The 23,004-nt window shown below is 41.2% G+C and overlaps 1 protein-coding gene across 1 annotated transcript in view; it reads right to left on the bottom strand.

Moving 5' to 3' along the window:
* The window catches only part of Wls (Wnt ligand secretion mediator), a 106,550-nt gene that overhangs the window by 46,663 nt on the left and 36,883 nt on the right, over positions 1–23,004 (bottom strand). Inside the window, exon 2 of the mRNA XM_042679653.1 lies at positions 17,470–17,742. Coding sequence (XP_042535587.1) covers positions 17,470–17,742 — 273 coding nt within the window. The remainder of the gene's footprint in view (positions 1–17,469; positions 17,743–23,004) is intronic.

The following is a 23,004-nucleotide window of genomic DNA, read 5'->3' as shown; positions in this document are numbered from 1 at the left end:
GTGGTATACATTTGTAAATCCAGCAGCAGGAGGCTGAAGCCATAGGATCAAACTATTTGAGGCCAGCCTGGGCTATATAGGAGGATCTTTAAAACACATATACACACACAAACTTTTTAATTTTTAAAATGTTCTTTAAGTAGCTTTGTAGAAAGGAGTTGCCATTTAACAAAGCGGTTTATGAATGCAATAGATCTTGATCAATTGCTTAAAACAAACAACACAAGGATGCCCTGTGAACTTTCCCTTCTAAAGTTCTCACCAACAGCAATCAGGCACCATTTTTAACAATTTTTTTTCCTTATAAAGGCAAAATGGTATTTGAAAAATCAATACAATTTTGACTAGGAAAAGCTCACAGTTCTGAGTTCCTACTTTGTGCAGACATTTTCACCCACGCAGACAGAATCATTGGCAATCTCAAGATGATGGAACCAAGGCCCCAGGTGGTGCTGTTAGGGTGGAGGAAGGAAGGAGCCCACGTTTGCCAGGCTGCACGGTGCCAGGCCTTTCCCCATCACGACCCTGAATCGTGTGTCAGGAGAGTTAGAGAATCTCTTCCTTGAAGTAGGGAGGCCACTATTTCCATTTACTTGAGTGAATCCTTTTTACATAGTGTTTATTCTCATTTAATACAGAAGTTGGGCCTTAAGATGATTACGATTCCTTCTTGATCCAATACTTCCTGATCTAAATATTCTTTGACCTACTATTGCCTAGTGTAGAAATGCAAAACAACACCAGGTGTTTAAATGTGCCTCCCCTCACCACCCCCCCCTCCCACGTTTAAGGCTCTGGGACAAAAATCAAAGAACTATAAAACCATTCTTGCCCTCAGGACATTTTAAGATGGCACTGGGGTGACAAGGATTAAAAACCTGAGTGTGACTCATGTAAGGGTTTAACTGTTAACAAATGCAAAATTACCAGAGCACCAGATGCATGGTAATACTTGAGAAAAGTAGTCAGAACTATAAAAAGAGAAAAATAGGTCTCCACAGTTACCCCAATCCCTAGAATATATTTGTTCTGCTGGTAAAAAAAAAGAGAGTTGAGATGGAAAGTCCATGCAGGAAAAGCCACCTACTAGAAGAGATTCCGACTGTTTCACAGACGAGCTTTGTTTCTGACAAGTTTCCTAAAGGAAAAAGTAGACTAGAACAAGCTTTTTATTTCCAACCCACCTTTTTTCTTCAATCCCATGAATGAGGAGGGGATACAAATGAGAACAGGCAGTCAGGGAGAAAAATAATATGGCTGGTAGTTCCTGACCTTTTGGATTCCTGCCAACAGAGAAGCCCGAGAGGCAACATTTAATTGTGGAAAAACCAGCCTGGCTCTCCTCTTATCTTTTTCCTCTGTGACTCAAACCCACAATTACTGGCAACCTCTGCATTCCACGGCACTCAGCTGGTGGTGGCAATGATGGCTGTGTGTGTAGCTAAAAAGCAAAAGGGAGTGGGATTGTACCTACCTCCAGAGCCAGCCCAGCGATGCACACAGCCCTAGCTCAGCTTTATAACTTCTCCCATTAAAAAGTTCACAGAGGCCCTCCCATCAGGAATACCACCATGTGAGAAGTCCAGACGGAAAAAGAAGAAATACAATTTCCAGCTGCTGTATAATTCAAAGGACAATGAGTCTCAAATTCTGAATCCCACATTTCAATAGTAGATATATGATGTCCCCCCTCCTCCCAATTCTTTTTCTTAAGGACCAACCTCCCAAGATCTTGTAAGGCCTGGTCATCAAGTTATTGCCAAACCCTTCTGTCTCTGTTTATCTTTCAATATGGACAATTTTTTCTTTGGGTAGCCTAACAAATGAGCTCATGGTATCTTGCAGATCTTAGTATTTTATTTTGCAGCATTTCCTGATGGGAACATTGGAGCCTTAAGTATTGACTTTTTCACTTGCAAATCAGGTGACCCTAGAAATGTCACTTCCATAATTTCAGTTTGCAGACCTTAAATACTTGTTCTCTGATGATGGCCTCCACAGAACAGAGCAGAGATTTAGCCTTAAACATCAAATGTTGAGCACACATGAAATCTGCAAGAATTCCTAAGCCAGGTGCCAGTGGCTCATGCCTGTAATCCTAGCTATTAAGGAAGCTGAGATCTAAGGATTGAGGTTGGACACCAGCCTGGGTAGAAAAGCGTATGAAACTCTTATTTCTAATTTACTACCAAAAAGCTATATGTGGAGCTATGGCTCAAGTGGTAGAGTTACCGTCTTGAACAGAAAAAGTTAAAGGATAATGCCCAGGCCCTCAGTTCAAGACCCAGTACCAGCACCAAAAAATCTCAAAAAGTTATTTTGTTCCTTCAACTTGAATGTCTGCTAGAGTTTTTAATTTTCATCCAATGCTCCCATTTGGAAATCATGTCCCATTCTTTCCTAACACTATTCAAATTTAGGAGATTATCTCTCATACACTCTCACTTGAATTATTACTCTATTTCAAAATATCTTCATTTACATGTAAATGCTTATAGTCAAAGGTAATTAAGTCAAGGCCCATAGGCACATTCTCCTAAGGATGCTGAGAATTTCCCATGTCTCCAGTTGCCATATTCTCCAATAAGTTAATTGATAATGGATGCAGTTTGGTAATGACACAGCATACCTATATTAGGAATTTGGAGCTTCTACCTTGATCTTTATAAATTTCTGGTTTCTTGGAATACACTTGTAGGAAAAAACTGAAATAGGAATATTAGATGTGTGAATAAGGCTTGTGCATATTTTTCTTCCAAGGTAAAAGTGTTTGACCTGAAATTAGTAATGATTGTCCTGAAGTAAGTTCTGTGCTCAGCATCCATCTGTCGTGGCTTTGTGCATGTGGTCCTGCTCTGCATGTGGGGGCTTCTCAGTTTCCTCCAGAAATAACATTCTTCTTCTTGATTCAAGCCTAAAAGTCATGACTACTCTTTGTTGAGCATTTGCTATGAGATAGGCGCTTACTAGGTAAAAGCTTCACATGTATTTTTCTAGTTTAATTCTTTCAACAACCCTATAGAGGTAATACTTTTATGTTATAGGTGAAGAAAATGAAGTACAAGGAAGTTTTAAGAACTTACTACAACAAGTCACATCATTTTTAAGAAGCAGGTCAGAGAGTCATGCCATACATTTTAGCCAGGAAGTATTTAACCTAGTAGGGTAGTTGTCTCTTCAAGTTCTTTCCCAGAACAAAACCAGGCTATCCTAACTGATTTGTCTTCCCATGACAACACAACTTCTAACATTTCCTTGAAAACTCCATCAAGGCTCAGCTAAAAAGTTATCCCTCCAGTGAGTTAACCATTTTTCTTTCTGTGTTCATAGAATATTTGGGGCACTTAAGCTACTGAACTCACACTGGTGATTTTTTTTGGTCCATTTTCCCTGAACTAGACTGTGCACTCCTCAGCATTTTGAGTATATCTCAGTTTTTACTGTTCCAAGGACACTGGTTAGTAGGGGTAGACCTAGATAAACACACAATCCTCGCATTCAAAGAACTCAGTCTCATCCAGGCACTGTTGGCTCATGCCCATCATTTTAGCTGCTCAGGAAGCTGAGAGCTGAAGATTATAGTTCAAAGCCAGCCCAGGCAGAAAGTCCATGAAACTCTAATCTCCAATAAACCATCAGAAAACCAAAAATGGAGCTGTAGATCAAAGTGGTAGAGCATTACCCTTGAGCAAAAAGAGCTCAGGGTCAGCACCCAGGACCTGAGTTCAAACCCCATGAATGTCTCCTGCCCGCCCCCCCCCCCCCAAAGAAAAACACTGAGTCTTATAGGATAGAGAGAACTAAACAAAAAGGGATAATGATTTCTTGAAATGTATTATGAAGAATAAAGTCTTATCATTTTTTCCCCTTAAACCACAAGGAAACTGCTAGTACACAGAAGTGCAATAAATGATTACTGGATGAAGGAAGGAAGGAAGGAAAGAAGTGAATTTGAAAAGGGGGCTTTGGATGCTGGACTGTCAAATTAAAGGACTACCATCCTATTATAAACTTCTTTGAGATTATTTATACACTGACTCACCTAAAAAACTGCTTCCTGTGTTGGTGTCTATGATACATTTTTTAATGTCAGTCTAAAAATATACTTCCAGCACACCAACCCTGTCTGCCTACCCAAGGACTAGAAATGAACACACGGTAACACGTGACAAAATAAAAATACAAAAAAAAGGTCTTTTTTTCAACACTAAATTCATCCAACAAAAAAGTGTCTGTTCCCCATGAATGGTGTTTTCTAAAATGGCTCCCATCTAAGGATCTCTAAAGTTACCTATTTATAAAGCCAAAGGATATTCATGAGATTTTTATAAAGTTGAAGAATCCTGAGCAAGTCCTGGACTTCTGTCATCAGAGTTAAAGCAGCTGGGACCTAGTACAGTTTCCCACTCTAACAGGAAGTCAATCCATCAATCCAGACACTATCAGTGGACCACTGTCATGGGGAGGTGGGAGAGGATGGGGGCACTGGAGTCTTAATATCATGCACACTTATAACACCCTTACTTCCCAGATGAGAATCATTGCATAAGGTATCTAACTTGTCTTCTCTATTGTTTCCTCATTCTGCCAGGGAATAGTTAAGATGATCAAATGGAAAAGCAAAATCTTCATCAGAAATGATTTAATTGCAAGTAACAAGATTTCACTCACACTAGCTTAATCCGAAATTAGCTGGAAAGACACAGGAGCACCTTGGGAAAATCAAGGGCAAAAAGTGCTGATCAGTGTGAGACACTGGGACAAGGAACAGAAAGACGCTGAGGGCAAAATCAGTGACGATAGTCTGCCATAGTTACAGCACACAGTCCTCTATCCTCCTTTTCCTCTTTGTGTCTGTCTTCATGATCTGACAACCAACTTTCTTTGCTACTCTATGCATGGGTGAATGATAGTTTCCCAGTAGGTCTTCAGGACTTTCCAGTTTCAGTGCTAGAAAGCCTAGGTAATTCTAGGTGAGGCTAGAAGTATGAAATCCCACCTTCCTTCCCCTTCTTTCCTTCCTTCCTTCCTTCCTTCTTCCTTTCCTTCCTTTCTTCTTTCTTTCTTTTCTGCCAGTCCTGGGACTTGAACTCAGGGCCTGGGTGTTGTCCCTAAGCATTTTCACTCAAGGCTAGCACTACACTACTTAAGCCACTCTTTCATGTGCTTTTTGCTATTTAATTGGAGATAAGAGTCTCACAGGCTCAAGTTGGTTCCAAACCTTGATCCTCGGATCTCAGCCTCCTGAGCAGCTGCAGTTACAGGCATGAGCCACCAGTGCCTGGCCCCCTGCTTCATTCCTCTTGGGTGGAGGGCTCTTCCCTATTCCAACCAGCCGTGGCTGGAGACAGATCATGTGGCTAGTTGTCTACTCAAGTAAGGATGAAAGAACAGTTAAGGAAGGAACTAGGCATGCCCTGGACGAAAAGTGTTTGAGACTAGATCCAATGACTGGCAACCAAACATTCTCCGGTGACTCTGGTAACAAAGTATTTTGTAAAGAAAAGACTAAGAGTCTTTGCGTGTAGGCATTGTCACACATGTGCTCCACAATGCGTGCATTGTGAATTATGTATGTGGTGCATGGGAGCATGGAGGGGTAGTGAGAGTAGCCAGAAAGCTGTGACACAGCAAACATGCCTGGGCCTTGCTGCCACATCCCCAATCTGATTCAAGAGTGGTGGCAGCAGACAGCCACCTCTATTCCTAGACTGCTTGGTACAGAGGAGAAGTATAGGAGACGGGAACACAGACTGAGGATGAATGTACTTGCGTGCATATGTCCTTGCATGCAGATGTCATCATGCATCACATGTGAGTCTTGCTTGTGTCAGCTGGGCATCTCTAGTCCTACTGAAAACTCCAACGATTTTAGAACAGCATTCCTCCCATGATTGTTTCTCTGAATCCTCTGAGCTCACCAGCCAAAGTATATGGAACATGTGTTGTGGTAAGATTTCATTGAAATGTATAAAAAGATGTATCTCCACTGCTTCAAATTCCCTTTAATCTAGGAAATGTTTGCTATGCATGTCCTAGGTGTGCTGCATGCAGCATGGCCAATATTCATTGAAAGGAGCCCTGGATCCGTGATGTTCCTGAACCCTCCAGTCCCAGAGCAACTGGAAGAGCAGGGTATATGAAGGCCATTAGGAACCTTAGTGTCAGCAAACATGGCAGAACAGTAGACAATTTTGCATAGAATGAAGACCTGAAGTCACTGGACATAGACATAGAGCTGTGTTTTTTAGTGCCACTTCCTGAAGGTAGTTGGAAGCCTACTAGAAACTCTGGTGACCAGAGTTGTGTGATAGAAGCCAGAAAAGGGACTTGTAAAACTGTGCACCTACCCAGCAAGAGAGGGTCAAATTGGCCAGAAGCTCACTGTGACTCCACCCATCCTGCCTGGACCACACAATTCTGACCACGCCCCCTACTTTTTTCATGTTTCTCTCTGACCAATGGGATGTAACAACCGGGGCCACACTTCACATTCCATGTTGCCTAATAGCACTGTCTCTCCTCTGGCTTACCCAGCAGTTGAGGGAGGTAGAGGTGCTGAGTGGTGAATAAGAGAATTGAGGTGAGTTTTGGAGAGTTTAGCAATGTGTCCCCCACCCCAACCTGCACCATCCCAGTGTTGTAATGTCTGAGCAAACAGGATGAAAAAAATTAGCTGCAGGAAAGAAACTACTGCAAGGATACCAGCAGAGGAATTGTCCTGGTGGACCTGCAAAAGCCAAGAAAAAGAAGAAAACTAAAAAGGGAGGTAACTCCAAGACAACCACCACTGGGGACTGTAATTCAACTGAGGGTGTAGCCAAAGACCACACTGACCCTGAGCCTCCCAGCCTTTGGGTACAGTCAGAGCTGCAGGGGTCAAGAGAGTCACAGGTCCCAATAACACTGAGGATCTAGAAAAGCTCTACCAACACTGGTGCTTGCCCCAGACTCCAGCAGAATACAAAACCAGCAGCTCTGCAGTGAGATCAAACAAATGAAGCAGGAAAAGAAAGACCTGCAGGATCAACAGGGTGAAGAGAATGAGAAGATAGCTTGTGTGCAAGAAGCACTGCAAACAGAGCTGGAGCTCCATAAGCTATCAATACAGATGTTGGTTTCAGAATAACTCGATTTACAATCTGCTGTGATCCATATACAGCAGGTGGCCAGTGAAAGAGAACTGGAGTAGAGGGTCTTACCAGCCACCTGCTGGCTTCACAGCAGCACATGACAAAGCTAGAGATGACCCTGCAGTCTCCACCACACAGAATGAGACTGAGAACAACCTAGAGCTGATTAAAGCCCTGAATTATGTGAAGCTGCAACTCCATGAAAAGGCCAGAAGCTATGAATACCTGGAGGAAGAGAATACTAAGCTGCAGGAGCGGCTGGAAATCCTCCTGACACAGAAGGCCGACATGAGGATCAAAATTCACAACTTTCATCAAGCACTAATGGAGCGGGCAGAGAAAGATAACTAGACAACATGAAAACTAAAGAACATTAAAGTTGGAAAGAAACAACTTTGCAGAGGATCTGAAGGAGAGTTCCAGGTGGCAGGAGAAGGACCAGAAACTCTGGGGGCAGATGAGTCCACTGAGAGAGGAGGAAGGGCAAGGGGTGAGGCAAGTGTTGGACCTAGAGACCAACCTGGTAGACCTGAGAAAGCAGCTGACAGCTGCCATCCCGCAGCCTCCTGCAGAACCATCTCAGGCCTGCTGGCCCAGGCCTTCCAGTTGCAGAAGGAGCTCAAGCACCTATGGGAACAACTTCACATCCAGGTAGAGGAAAGCCAGAGCTTTGGTCTCCAGAACTTGGAGTAACAGCAGTAGCTGTGGATACTGGAGAAAAAGATCAAGGAATGGGATCAGCATGCTGAGGATCGGCACAAGATCCTTGAGACAATGGAAAAGGAACATGAGACCATGAGACACACAATCATGCCCATCTGAGAGCTGAAAGATCAGCTGGCCCAGCTGTAGGATGCCTTCCACAGGCTGAGCGGTGAGAAAGAGGAGCTTGCAGGTGAAGAAACATCTGCAGGAGAAGCTGGGCCCGCTAGAGGAGATGTTAGAAGAATGGAAAAAGGTGGCTGCGTTAAAGAGCCAAATGGCTCAGCATCTGCAGGAGCTGCAGGACCAGTGGCCCAGCTGCAAGAACTCAGAGCTACCAGTGAACAGCACATGACCCTCCAATAAGCAGCTGAGCTCAGAGAAGGAGGCCCTGCAGCAGAACCTGCTGAGGCACACCCAGCTGCCACAGCAGCTGGAGCAGAAGCAGTTACATAGCAAGTTGGGAACTACACAGTGCCTCAAAAGTTACAGGTCACACTGAAGTGCCTGGAAGCAACAAGACAGGAGAATGAGCAGCTGCAGGCCCAACCGAGCTCCCTGGTTTTCCTTAGGAAAGGTGAAGGAATGAGCAAAGAAGAAGAGAAGGGCGAGGAGGCGACTCTACATGATGTGACTGTACCAGAGGATGTAGACGAACCAACACCCTGTGGGATTTTTACCTTGGAGCACCATCAGTGGCTGAACCAAAGAAGGTGAAGCTCAAACAGCAGCTGCAGGAGCAGCAGTCTGCTGTGGATGCTTGGCCAACCTAGCAGTCCAATGCCAGGTACAGCTGGAGCGCCAGGCCCTCCTCCCCAAGAGCAGGAACCATAGGAAACAGAACACATAGGTGTCCAAGAAAAAGCTGAAAATCTGCTCCATCCAGGACCTTCCTGACAAGGTGGAGTGCCAGAATCAAGTGGCTGACTCCAACATCGGTGCAGCCAGCTCTCAGAACACATCAGTGCCACTGAAGAATGCATAGTTTTCTATGAAGAACAGATGGAAGTGCTGGATGAGCTGTACCAGGAGAAAGATGAGTGTCTCAGCTGGCTATCCCAGGAGAAGAGGGCGAAGAAGGAGCTGCAGAAGCTGCTGTTGCAATGTGGAGCCTGCCCAAGGAGAGGCTGGGATGTCGTGCTTCCCGGAGAACTCTACCACACAGCAGATTGTGCTACTGCTGCCAGATATCCAGAGACACCAGGAACTTGCAGGCTTGGGCACTGAACCCTCCTTCCCTTTCTTCTCCAGACTGATACAAATGATGAGTTTGAGATCATTACTATTTAAAGACGTGGCAGCCACAACCTAGATAAGTGGGCTCCTGTCCTCTTGCATTACTCTAGGTCATGGCAGCTGGGTGACATTTTCTCAGGTCTTGTTATAATGTGAGACTGGAAGGGGTAACTGTAGGCCAGACGGGGCAGAGGGTGCCAGGAGGTAGCCCAAATTCTGGGGACTTTGAATAATCCATTGGTTGCCAGGGAAGGGGCCCACCTGGTGGTTATTGCAAAGAGCAAATTCTTTACAAAGGAAGATGGGGAGCGATGACATAGGTTTCTCTTAGCATATTAGCATCCTCATGTTCTGATATATTCCTGTGCTGATTTATGGAGCAGTTTCATACTTCTTTAGATCTTTTAAGGAAAAAGTTGTATTATTTTCTCAAATGAGTTATTTCATTATTTACCATAGGTTGGTACATTTATGCATTTTTAATATTCTGCACCAGCAACACTGATTTTTTTGTTTGTATTTTAATATACCATGACAGTAGTACACTGAGGTGAAAAACAGCATAAACTGTGAAAAAGAAGAAAAAGTGATTAAACCTGACAGTTTGGGGGAAAAGAAATAATATTAATAAAGCAAATGGAGGTGTCCTGTAGTGGAAAAACATACCCCAAAGAAGTGCAGAAATGTAATGCGGAATAACAATAATGCACTATTATAGAACATGTATAATGAGAATGTCAAGCATCTCAATTTTTCACTTATGAATTGTTCACATGATAAATGTGGCACGTTGTTCACTGAATCAAATAAAATATTAAAATATAAAAACATCCCTAAACGATGCGAGCTATCATTGTGGTCATCTGATCCACACCAACCATCTTTTGTTTGACTACCATTAATGAGAGGTTTTCACTACTTGCAGAAACCACATACTCATTGCCCAACAACTTCCACTATTAGAACTATTTTCCATGTGACAACACCTTCTTTCAAGATGCTAAGTTTTAGCATCAAGCCTATGTTTTCTTTTGAAATCATAATGCGAATGATAGACAAAGTACCAGGTACGATGATATACAACCATGACACTCAGACTCAGGGGGCTGAGGTAGGAGGATCACAAGTTCAAGACAAGCCTGAGCTGACCTTCAACATAGATTAGGTGGTAGGCTGACTCTGTTTATAGTGCCAAAGCTACAGATTCTTTCTCAAAGGATAGCAAGACCTTGTCTCAAACAACAGCAAAATCAAGTAACAAACAGTAAAGGGCAAAAAAAGAAAGATGGATTCATTGGATTTCGGTGAATTACTTGAATAAACAACCTAGAGCCAGAATGGTTAAAAACAGAATTTCTCCTCCTCTTTCTCCTCCTCCCCGCCCCCCCCCCCCCCCCCCGCCCTGCTCATCCTCCTTCGTTTTGTCTGCCAGTTCTACAGCTTGAACTCTTTGCAGGAGGTGCTGTCCCTGAGCTGCTTTTGCTCAAGGCTAGTATTCTACCACTTGAGCCACAGCACCACGTCCAACTTTTTAAAGTAGTTTATTGGAATAAGAGTCTCTGGTTTCAAACTCATTCCTCAGATCTCTGCCTCCTGAGTAGCTAAGATTACAGGTATGAGCCACTGGCACAGCCTAGAATTTCTTCTTAAAGAATTACTAGTACTCCTCCTAATATGACCATTCCTACAAATGTACCAAAGCAAAGGAGATGGGAACATTTCTAGCTTCAGTGTACAGGCAGGGAATAGATATTAGATAAATGCAACTAAATACTCCCTGCTTTCCAAGGATTTTCCTGCTCCTATATAACTTCCTTTGCTTAGAAAAGCATAACCCAGAAAATAGCTTTACTTCGTTTTTTTCCTCATTAACCAAAATAATGGTATTATTTCTTCATAAAAGAACCTCATTAGCCATACATAAATGACTGGCATTTAGATACTGATAAGAAGACCCAAAGTTAGAAGAGAAGATAGGAACACAAATACAATCTCCAAACTCCACTGGGTCATTATTATTCAACCTGTTGCTGCCAGCTGCTCTGTTGTTCACATTATTCAACAGTATCACTCGGCTTGTTTCAGTGGCCAGGGCATACTACTTATGGATATGGAGAGTCTCATTCCTATTCTAAACTCAGAACAGGAAATGAAACACGTGGGTGATCTGCAGCTGTGGCACTAAAAACAGAACCAGCCTACGACCTAATCTAGGTTCTAGTCTATACTTTGTCTCCTGAACTACAGATCGGAGATTTTTCAGTCATTGAAAACATACCATTTTATAAAGACCAGTGAAACCTCTGTCCACCATCTGTACATCAGATGGTAGACGACTCTGACCTGCAGAGTCCCTGTTGCCGGCTATCACCCTCTTATCTGCCCTGTTAATGCATGGTTAAGAGGAACTGCTCTGGCCCAGCTAGCTGCGCCTCACTGAGCAGGTATCATTGAGTTAAAGGCTTTTTCTGTAAACTTGGGTATAACATTCATCTGCAAAACTGACAAAAGGCATAAAGTCTCTTACTCTCAAAAGTATATATAAGCAAATAAGACTAAAATTTTGTATAGACTGTTAGATACTTAATTCTTGAACTCTACTCACAGAGTGCCAGGTTAAAGATTGCTAAACCAATAAGCCTATAATATTCCTGCCACCACAAGTCTACAAGAATATGGCTGATGAGGAGGCTGCAATGCTTGGTAAGAAATGTATGCATTATCCTGCCCATGTAATTGTAACCCCTCTGTACAGTATGTTCTCAAATAAAATAAAATAAAATTTAAAAAAAAAAAAAAAAAGAATATGGCTGATGTTCAGTAACTATTTTTGCAAATCACTCAATAGTAAGATTACAGATCAAACTAAAACATTCTAGTTCCCAATAGAAAAATGACTAGGAAGCTAACGGGTGATGAGAAGCAAGTGAAAGACTGCGTATACCAAACTATAAACATTATAAGTTGAGTATTACCCAAAATTCTTGAGATCAAAGATGTTTGGGATGTTATTCTTTTGTAGTTGTGAATATTGCATATAAAATGAGGTGTTTGGGGCTGGGAAGGTGGCTCAGTGGTAGAGTGCTTGCCTTGCATGCATGAGGCCCTGGGTTCAATTCCTCAGCACCACATAAGCAAACAGAAAAAAGCCGGAAGTGGCGCTGTGACTCAAGTGGTAGAGCGCTAGCCTTGAGCTGAAGAGCTGAGGGACAGCGCCCAGGCCCAGAGTTCAGGACCCACGACCAGACCCCCCCCCCCAAAAAAAAAGAGGTGTTTGGGGGATGGGAACCAAATCTACACATGAAGTTCACTTACATTTCTTATTTATTTTGTGCCAGTCCTGAGACTTACATTGGGACACTGTTCCTGAGCTGCTTTTGCTCCAGGTTAATACTCTAGTGTTAACACTTCAGCCACAGCTCTACTTTCAGCGTTTGTGGGGTAATTAATTGGAGATAAGAGTCTCACAAACTTTGCCTATCCTGATTTCAAACCACAACCCTCATACCTCAGCCTCCCCAGTATCTAGGATTATAAGCATAAACCACCAGTACCAGGCTCATCCATACAGTGCAAAGGTGATTTTGCACAATGATTTAGCACCCAAGCATTTTAACTGTAGTCTGTCACATGAGGTTTCCGGTTTCCACTTTGGCATCATGTTGACAAAAATATGTTAGGATTTTGGAGTATTTAGAATTGTAGATTTTTAGAAGGATGCTTGATTTGTACAAAATCTTGGAGGATTTTGAAGGGTCCCTACACTGGGATTGACTTTTTTCACTTATCAATGCATAATGTAAAACTATTGAGCCAGTTAAGAGTTGACAGTGGTGCTAACACACTGGCCGTACTGTCCAATAATGTGCTGACCAAAAATCACATTCAAATAAAACAAAGCCCAACACTTGCAAGTCCTTGCCAAAATAAACATGTTCACAATGGTTAACTGCAAAGGAAGAGCTGTACAAATGTGGAGATCCCTCAAAGGAAAGATAATCCATGCATGAAAGTGAGCAGAACTTTAAGTCTTTAAGCTTCTCTATTATAGATTAAACACTAAAATACAGTCTTTTCTCTCATGGTTTTAGTTTCTCCCCAACCCAAATCAGTAAGATGGATTCACATTTTTAAATGATAACTGCTAGGTACTTTGAAGGGGTCATTACAATTCTATATGCAAGAAGACTGGACATGTAAGCCCATATTCAGTTCTGACTTCTCCCTACCTTTACCCATTACTGTCAACACAATCCACTGAAGTTTCTCAGATCTTCCTTCTATATTTTGAACCTTTTCAGTTTACTTGGGGGGAGAAGAGGATGTAGAGAGTGGGGAAACAACTTGGAAGATTTTTACTTGTGCTTACATTGACTCTATACGTGGGGAAAAATTTTGAAGTGCCACCCTAAAATTTTTAGTGATACCAGTATTTGGATAATTAAAACTACTATTGAATTAGAGATGCTTCCTATAAATGGAGATCATCACAAGGGCCCAACTCAAAGGTGATCTTTTTCCAGGGAGCAAAATTGAAGGTTGGAACAGTGAAGTTCCAAACTGGTTGTTACTCACTGCAAAAGCATGCAATCCAGTTGTGGGGAACACAGCACTGACAATGGCCTGCCCCATCCGAGTAGCTAGTTTCTCTGGGCTATGAAATCCTCTGCTCCATTGAGATGTCTTTATGGATCCCACCCCAGAAGCATCAGAAAACAGAAATTAGAACAGTAAACTGGGGTGGGGCATGTCTGTAGTCTCAGTTGCTCAGAAAGCAGAGGCAGAAGGATCCCAAGTTTGAGACAAGTCTAGGAAAATTAGCTAGAGATCTTATTTCAGGAACAAAAGTAAAACAAAAAGGCTTGGGCTGTGGCTTAGCAGTAAAACACTTGCCTAGCAAGCTCAAGGCCCTGGAACTAGGTACAGGTATGAGGTACATGGGACTGCAAAAACAACAATCACTTCTCTTTTTGATGGCTCCTTTGACTTTCTTCTTTGTACAAATTCACTCCTCATCATTCTTGAAAACGTATTATTAGATTATTCTTTTATTCTCTTCACTTGGTGTGTAGTTGACATTCCATAAAAGATGCACCATCACTTCATAAAAAGTTAGACAACTTTCTCTCAGAACACTCAGGCATGTTACTTGAAAAGTGGGTCATAATATTAATTCAACTACTTTTCATTTTTGTTAGAAATGCTTTCAGTTTGGGGAAAAAAAAGCTACTTACCACTTACAGAAATAATTCTACCTCACCGACCTCTTCATTTAATCATTCTACAATAATGAAGTTGGGAAGTATGACAACACTAGATTGTAGTACACAGCCCAGGGCTCCGGGCAAGCATAATGCTTTCCTTACATAGTGACAGACACATGTTCTAGCTTTTCCCCCAGTTCACATCATTTATCATTTATCTTCAGCCTAAGAGACTTTCAGATACTTTTTAAAGACAGAGCTCTCCATCTTAAGGCATTTTCCCTGTGGCCTTTCATGCTTGTATTCACAGAAAGATGATTTCAGATCCCACAGGCTGATGGCTCAGCCCCACAATACCACTCTCTACTTCAGATGCCAATAGCAGGCACAGGTTATGGCTTGTGTTTCTGACCTATTAGCTCTAACTCAAGATTCCCAAGACCACTTCCTCAACCCCCTCTTCTCTCACACACACACTGGGTTGAACTAATTTGTTAGACAGAGAAACACTTCACTTAGGCTATTTTATTATAAATAAACTACTTGTGCTGAGTGGTTTATCATAACAGGTATTACAAGGCGAACAGCTAGATGGAAGAGATGTTCAGGGCGAATGGTGGGAGGTAGCAGAAGGGTAGAGGTAAGTGTGGGAGGAATGTGGAACTTCTACTCTCTCTTTCAAACTCTTTTTCAACAAGCCATCCTCCAGGAAGCTTCATTTGTTCTACTATCTTTAAGTTCCAAAACATGGTGCTTTAAGGATTTTATGAAAGCTGATTAAATAGATGTGATTGATTAACATGATTGACCACTGGAGATCAATTCAACCTTCAGCCTGTTCTCCACCCTTGAGGCTGAAGGAGGTATGGGGCTGAAAGTCCCAACCATTGGTTTCTCGGAGGGACACCCTCCATACTGAAGCTGCTATACCTTCCCCCCCCCCCCCAGCCACACACACACATCTACCTGTGGGCTTATTAGCATACTGTAAAGGCATTCTTATCACTTAGATGATTCCATTGATTTTAGAGACCTACTACCACAATATCACTTTTGCAGACTCACTAATGAATGAAGGTTTTAAAATGTATTTAGCTAGACACAAATGGCTCATGCTTATAATCCTAGCTACTCAGGAGGCTGAAATCTGAGGATTGTAATGTGAAACAGTCTGGGTAGCAAAGTCCATGAGACTCTTATTTCCAATTAACCACAAAAATCTAGGAGTAGAATGGTGTCTCCAGTGGTAGAGTGCTAGCCTTAAGCAAAAAACCTCAGGGACAACATTCAGGTCCTGAGTAAGCCCCAGGACTGGAACCAAAAAAAAGTGTTTAAGTGGTGAAAATTAGGGCTCTGTTCCAATGTAGATTACACTTTTTTCATGATATGCATGGACCATCTTCCTCTCAATAATTAGGTGATGTACATATTGCTAATCATTTTTATTACTATACACTACATGGCAATGCCATTATTTTCTTCCCAAATGCCTGGTTAAATTGTGAAATTGGTAAAACAATTATCTATTCTTAAGATCTCAAATCCTATTTAAAATTGGGATCAGGGGCTACGAAGGTGACTCAGTGGTAGAGGGCTTGCCTTGCATGCACGAGGCCCTGGGTTCGATTCCTCAGCACCACATAAGCAGAAACGGCCGGCAGTGGTGCTGTGGCTCAAGTGGTAGAGTGTTAGCCTTGAGCTAAAGAGCTGAGGGACAGCACCCAGGCCGAATTCAGGCCCCACAACCAAAAAAAGAAAACACACACACACACACACACACACACACACACACACACACACACACACCACACACACAAACCACACACACACATACAAAACTGGGATCATCATTTAAAAGGGATGAGCTTTTAATCCTAAATGACTAGAAGTCATATAGTCCTTAAGAGTGCTTAAACTGTCAAAAATTCTGGAAGTTGAGCGGTGGCTCAAGTAGTAGAACAATAGCCTTGAGCAAAAGAAGCTCAGGGACAGTACCCAGGCTATGAGTTCAAGCCTTAGGACTAGCAAAAAGCAAGCAAGCAAGCAAGCAAGCAAGGAAGCAAGCAAGGAAGGAAGGAAGGAAGGAAGGAGAGAGGGAGAGAGGGAGAGAGGGAAGGAGGGAGGGAGGGAGGGAGGGAGGGAGGAAGGGAGAGAAAGAAAGAGAGAGAGAGAGAGAGAAAGAAAGAGAGGGAAAAAAGAAAGAAAGAGAAAGGGAAGAAGGAAGGGAGGAAGGGAGGGAGGGAGGGAAGAGTGCTTCAGTCTATAGGCAGGCACAAGCAGATCTATCTTCAACACATCTTTCTCTTTTCCCATGTCTCTGATCCTGTTTCAGTAAAAAAAAAAAAATTCTTCCTTTTCAACCTAAGAGTCTCTATACTGTCCTCAAATGGTTCTCATGGCTCTGCCTCCTAGAAATCACTTGATGATACTCTCTCCAAAAATGTTTTGAACTACAACTTGTAAGCTTAAAAATACAAAACAAAACAAAACAAAAAACAGACATGGCCTAAGACCTAGTGGAATGCATGTTCATGGGCTAGCATTCCCATTGTGATAGGGATCCTTTTTTAAGGCCACAGCTTTACTCAAAGCCTGGATGGGAAATAAGCATGTTCAAACAAAAGGCCCAAGATGCTTATGGCTCATGTCTGTCATCCTAGCTACTCAGGAAGCTGAGATCCGAGGATTGCAGTTCAAAGCCTGCCTGAGTAGGCTTTCATCTCCAGTTAACAACAAATGCCAAGAGTGAAAGTTTGGTTCAAGTTGTAGAATGTGAGCCTTGAGAAAAAAAAAAGCTACTCTAGACAAGAGGCCCTGATTTCAAGCCACAGTAATAATGCATCTACATACACATACAACCTTTACAAAGTCCTGCAGTCACTCTGTGGGGTGAGCCCCATGCTGGCAGTAGAGAGGTAAGGAAAGTTGGTGGTTAGGGAAGCTTTCTGAGTTAAGACCCAGGTTCTTCTAGTCTGATCTTCTGATCTTGGGCAATGTCACCAGGGCCCCAAGTGATCTATCTGTGTAATGCAATAATGTTAAGAGCTACTTCAAGAAATTGCTGGAAAGATAAAAGGGTTGAGATAGGAAAAGTACTCAGAAATTGCCTTATAAATAGCAAGCACTCAATAATTACCTATTATCGTCATTATCACTTTTACTGTTGTTGAGGGAAATCCCCACCAGTCACTTACTGATTTGGTTGTTCAGCTTGAAGGCGATGTCCAACTGCAGGATAAACAGCATGAACTGGAACCAAGGACTCATCTCCATGGAGGGGAGGGGAATGTGGACAGAAAACACAATGTCATTGGCTTCGATTTCCCTTGGAATTGCTTCCTCGATGTCTCGAATCTTGTCACACTGATTGGGTCCCCAAGGCATTAGCCATTTCATCTTGTGATGGTTTTTCCGGACGTCCACACATTTCACTGACATGTAGGACACTGCAGTCGTGGGCCCTGGAGCTGAAAAGAGAATGGGTTTCTGTTTTACCAAAAAGAAACTATTGAAGCGATCATTTCTAGTTAATGTTCTTTCTACTACTGCCTCCTCTCCACTTTGTGTTCTGCCTGCTAGAGCTGGAGGGTCAGGAATTCACAGGGATCTCCCCAAATCCATGGGAGGATCCTTCTGTGTGACCCACTGAGGGATCACAAAAGCATTGTCAGTCTTCCCATTGGGTTTTCACCACTTCCTTAAAACATACATTTGTATATAGTCTCGTCTCTTTCCAAACCTACGTGACAAAAAGCCATTGTGCTCCAGATCCCACCTTGGGGACTTTGGCACATCTTGTCATTAGGAATCAGGGTCTTAAGCTGGGTTGGACAACTGTCAGTAAATCCTGATTAACTCTGTTATATCTGTATCCATTTCAGGTCCCTCATCTAAGAAACAAGATGGCTTCTGAGCTTCTTCCTAGGTCTAAGCTTCTACAGCAATGCCTTTGATGGAGAAGAAGCCGTCTACGCCCTCAGGATTCTACTTCGCTTGGAACTTGTCAGAGGCTGCAAGGCACTTTTGCCAAAGTGGGTGCAAACATTGACACCTGAACGGTAGTATGTGCTAAAATATCAGGACAGTGGACCAAATTGGAAATATGTAATAGTAAAAACATTATCTTATGACTGTAAAAAGGTTACAAGATTATAACAGGAAATTCACAAAATTTAGTTTACAACAACATATACCCCACAATCCACAACAGGGAAGTAACTATTGTTAGAAAAATACTCAAGTACGTGTATGCTTGGATTAGTAACTAGATGAAAATTTACACATATTAAATTGTATAACCTTAATGAAAATATAAATATATTAACTTAGGGGTTTTTTTTCCAAAATAGATTCACATTGTACATAACTTTGGAACCTTGTCTTTTGGTTTACTTATAGAGAAAAAGGCTAACATGTGGTCCATAACCCCAAGCTCTCCAGCCAACCTGTTTGGGGTCAAGCCCTGACTCTGATTTCTAGTTCAGGAAAGTTTTGAGCAAATTAATAAACCTGTCTATGTTTTTGCCTTGTTATGGTTTGTACTGTTTTGTTCTATTCAAATAGGGTCTCATTTATGTAATCCAGACTGGCCTTGAACTCTAATCTTCCTGCCTCAGCTTCCCAATTGTTTGTATCATAAGCATGAGCTATCATTATCATTTTGTTTTGGTTTTTTAAACCCATTCTTAAGTCACAATATTTTACACAGACAGGGTCTCACTATGTTGCTCAGGCTAGCCTTCAACTTGTTGGTTCAAGCAATCCTGCTTCAGTCTCCTGAGTAGTTGGGACTATAGGTATGTCCCACTACACCAAACATCTCTAAAACACCAACAACCACAATAGCACCTACTTCCCTGAGTCACTGTATACTTAAAACAAGAACAGTGTTTGAGCACATAAAAAATATATAAAATTAATATTTTTTGTTACAAGGATTTTCCATTTAATCAAAAAGTTTCAATTAGTGGTTGCAAGATAGTTGACTATGTATTATACCAAAGTTTACTACTCCTTTGTCAGGTTGTAAAAGCTCTTATAAATAAAAATAATTCTAGGGCTAGTTATCTGGCTTAGTGACAGGACATTGGCCTAGCATACACAAGACAGTAGATTTTATCCTAGGCACTACAAAAAAATAAACGAAGAATAATTGCACATTTTTTGGTTAATTTCCTATTGCTTTTCTATTGCTATCTAAATTTGCTTATGATTTATTTAATAAAGATGTTCCAGATCTTATATAGAATCTTTTATTTTCTCTTTTCTTTTGTTCATGCTTTTGTGTTTAGAAAGATTGACCTTTTTTCTAAATTCAATAAACATTTACTTATATTGACTTCTAGTTACTTTTTACAGTTACAGTTTTAAACACATTTAAAGATAATGCTACATTCAATTTGTTTTGGCTTTAGATATAAAATGAGGTCTTCTCTTTTCCATGTATTGGACTACATACAGTTCATGGACCAATATTGTTTGGTTATTATTAATTTTTTTGTTTGGTGCTAGTCCTGGAGTTTGAACAGGGCCTAGGTGCTGTTCCTGAGGTAGTTGGGTTTTTTTTGTTTTTTTTTCCCCTCAAGTGTAGAGCTTTACTACTTGATCCATAGCTCCACTTTTGGCTTTTTTGGTGGTTACCTGGAGATAAGAGTCTTGTGGACTTTTCTGCTCCAGCTGGCTTTGAACTATGGTCCTCAGATCTCATACTCCTCAGTAACTAGGATTACGGTTTGAGCCACTAGCTTAAAGATCACAGGCATGTATCAGGCATGTACCACTACACCTGGTACAATATTGTTTTGAATCTTGTAAATTGTCGGTTATTATTGATATTAGATAAAATAACTCCTTTCACCAATCCACTTGAAATTTATATCTTTTTGCTCATTTTTAATTATAATTATTTTAAATTTAGAAATTAACATAGATAGCATCATCTCCTGACATTTAGTTTTCCTATTTAAACATTCTTGGAGGGGCTGGGAAGGTGGCTCAGTGGTAGAGCGCTTGCCTTGCATGCCTGAGGCCCTGGGTTCCATTCCTCAGCACCACATAAGCAAAAAGAAAAAAGCCGGAAGTGGCGCTGTGGCTCAAGTGGTAGAGCGCTAGCCTTGAACTAAAGAGCTGAGGGACAGCGCCCAGGCCCAGAGTTCAGGCCCCACGACTGGAACAAAAAATAAAAATAAAAATAAACATTGTTGGATTATTCACTATCTGGAGTTTTGTTTTCAGATATCTTTAAAAACTTTCAGCTTTAATCAAGTGGGTCCCACTAGTACAAGATCATTGTAAGATATGTCCATCAAACTTTTCTCTGCAAATTCATAGTGAAAAGAAAAAGCATAAATCACAGTTTGTGCATGTAGTTTAAATGTATGCTTAATTCTGTGCGTCTAACACTAGCCATACTATATTTATGACCCTTTTCTTAGCAAATGTTATCTCTTATGTAATAAAACTCAGAAAACAATTTGCACATGGGAAGCTGAAACTACACTATCTCTAGTTTTGAGGCTAGAATTGGCCATTTAGCACGTCTATCTCAAAAATAATTTATAAATTTTGTTTAAAGATTAAAAAAAGAGGTGCTGGGAATGTAGCAGAATGCTAGCCCTATGTAAAAAGTAGCTCAGGGATAGTGCCCAGGCCCTGAGTTCAAGTCCCAGGACTTGCCAAAAAAAGGATTAAAAAGAGAGAGCAAGAGAACGAAAAGGAGAGAGCAGAGGAGGGAGGGGAGGGGAAAAGATGGGAAGAAAGAAGGGAAATCACACAGGAGTACCTAAAGCAAGAGAAAGTCGCCTAGGAGACAATAGTGTGTGTTATTTTCCATGCCTTATCCAGGAAATTTTGAGCAGTGAAATAATATGTTTGCAGAAATGTAGATTAATAACAATGAAAAATGTACATCAAATTACACTATCAAGTTACAGTTTGGTCTTCCATGTGCTTTGCTGATGGTTGTGACAGAGTCATCACTAACCTTTGCTAGGGAAGTGTTCCTGAAAACTCAAAAATTCTACCACAAAGACTTTATATACCTAATCCATGTAAACTCAGCCTTCTGGCTTATTGTTAGAAATATGAGTCAATGAAACTTTGGCTCTTGACTCAGCCATAGGGCCCCCTGACATTGCAAAGACCAAGTGGCAAATTTAACTGGACTCTTTTAATGTGGTTGGAGAAACCAACAATGAAATAAAAGTCATATGAATTCTATTTTGGGAGAGTATACTAAAACCAACTGTTGCAGAAAATACTACATTTTAAAACATCCATTCTTCCAAATTTCCTTTACTTTTTTTCTTTTTCTTTCTTTTTTAAAAAAACAAGTGTTTCTCATTCCTCCTCAGACCTAAATGAAAAATAGCCAGCCCAGTTCCTCAGCTAAGCTCCCAAACCACATTCCACACTCAACAACTGAGAGGCCGAACACTTGCCCGGCACAGAGCCTGCATTTTTAATGGGCTCCTAGGAACGCCGGCCTGTTTAACAGCCTACATTATTCTCATTCTTTCATTGCTCTAGTGTTTCATCCATAAAGAAAAATGAAATCCCCGAAATACTAATATTTTCATAGAGCTCATGGCAATGAACTTGGAGATGCCTCAAGTACATCTTAAGATAGAGTAGGAGAATGAAAATTTGTTTATTTACTTGAATACTTCAGTCTTCTAATCTCAAAAACTTTTGGCATGATTTTTAAACCTTGTAAATTTATTCAATATTTTCAACTGTTCTAGTAGTGTTCAAAACAGACCCTCAACGTGCATATATTATTTGAGAAAGTAAGCAGGCACCAAGATATTCACACAAGGACAGTTAATGTTTCCCCAATAACATCTTTACAACTCAGGACCACTTCCCACTGAAGCTCAAAGTGAATTTGCATGTCTTTCCTTATACCGAAAGCATGTCCAGTGAACTACAAGCAAAACCCTATTTCATAAGCTGGCTGCCCATCATCCAAGGTATTTTCATTAGGTACAGCCAAAATTGTGGCTGCATGAATCATAAAACAGTATCTATAATCAAAAGGACTTTGATCTTTTTTTTTAAGCAAGTGATTTTAAGAGAATGGAGCTAAGTAAGGATGTTGAATTATCTACAATATAACCTTTGAACAAGACACAATCTACTTACTGGTAATGATGGCTTTACGTGGTTACTCGTGTGGTTGTAGAGATTAATGGCATCTGTATGCTTAAGAGAGGGCTGGATGTATTCATGTCAACAAACTGAGTCATGTTTGCTCAGGTGAAAGCCAAAAATAACTAATGCTCAGTACTCCCAGGATGGTAGCTGCAATATCACCCAGCTGCCTCAGCTCATATTTTAATGGCTCTTCCTCTCATCCCTAGCTCACAATTTAATTGGAACTATGTTAGACCAAAGCTATTTCTACAGCAGTATGGTTGTAAAACAGAGCAACATGGCCCAAGATGAATATGTCCAGTACTGTGAATTGGTTAATTTATGTTACTAGTATGTATTGAAAAACACTAGTTCGTTCTCAGCTCAATTCCCATTACTCCATCAAACTCAGACTAGCTTTTCTTTTCTGATATAACACAATATTTTTGGCCTCCACACTTCTCCACTCAAAAGTTGTGAAATGGGATACTAGATAACATTTAACTTCAAAGGAATATGAAATCAGCAATGTTTCTAACAAATTCAAAATTGTGAGGATATCAGCGGGCTCTTTTGTTGTTGTTGGTGGTGGTGGT

The sequence above is a fragment of the Dipodomys spectabilis genome, unplaced genomic scaffold (assembly GCF_019054845.1).
Source record: "Dipodomys spectabilis isolate Male_0828 unplaced genomic scaffold, ASM1905484v1 ptg000002l, whole genome shotgun sequence".
NCBI lineage: Eukaryota > Metazoa > Chordata > Mammalia > Rodentia > Heteromyidae > Dipodomys > Dipodomys spectabilis.
This window is presented reverse-complemented; position numbering and strand designations above follow the sequence as displayed.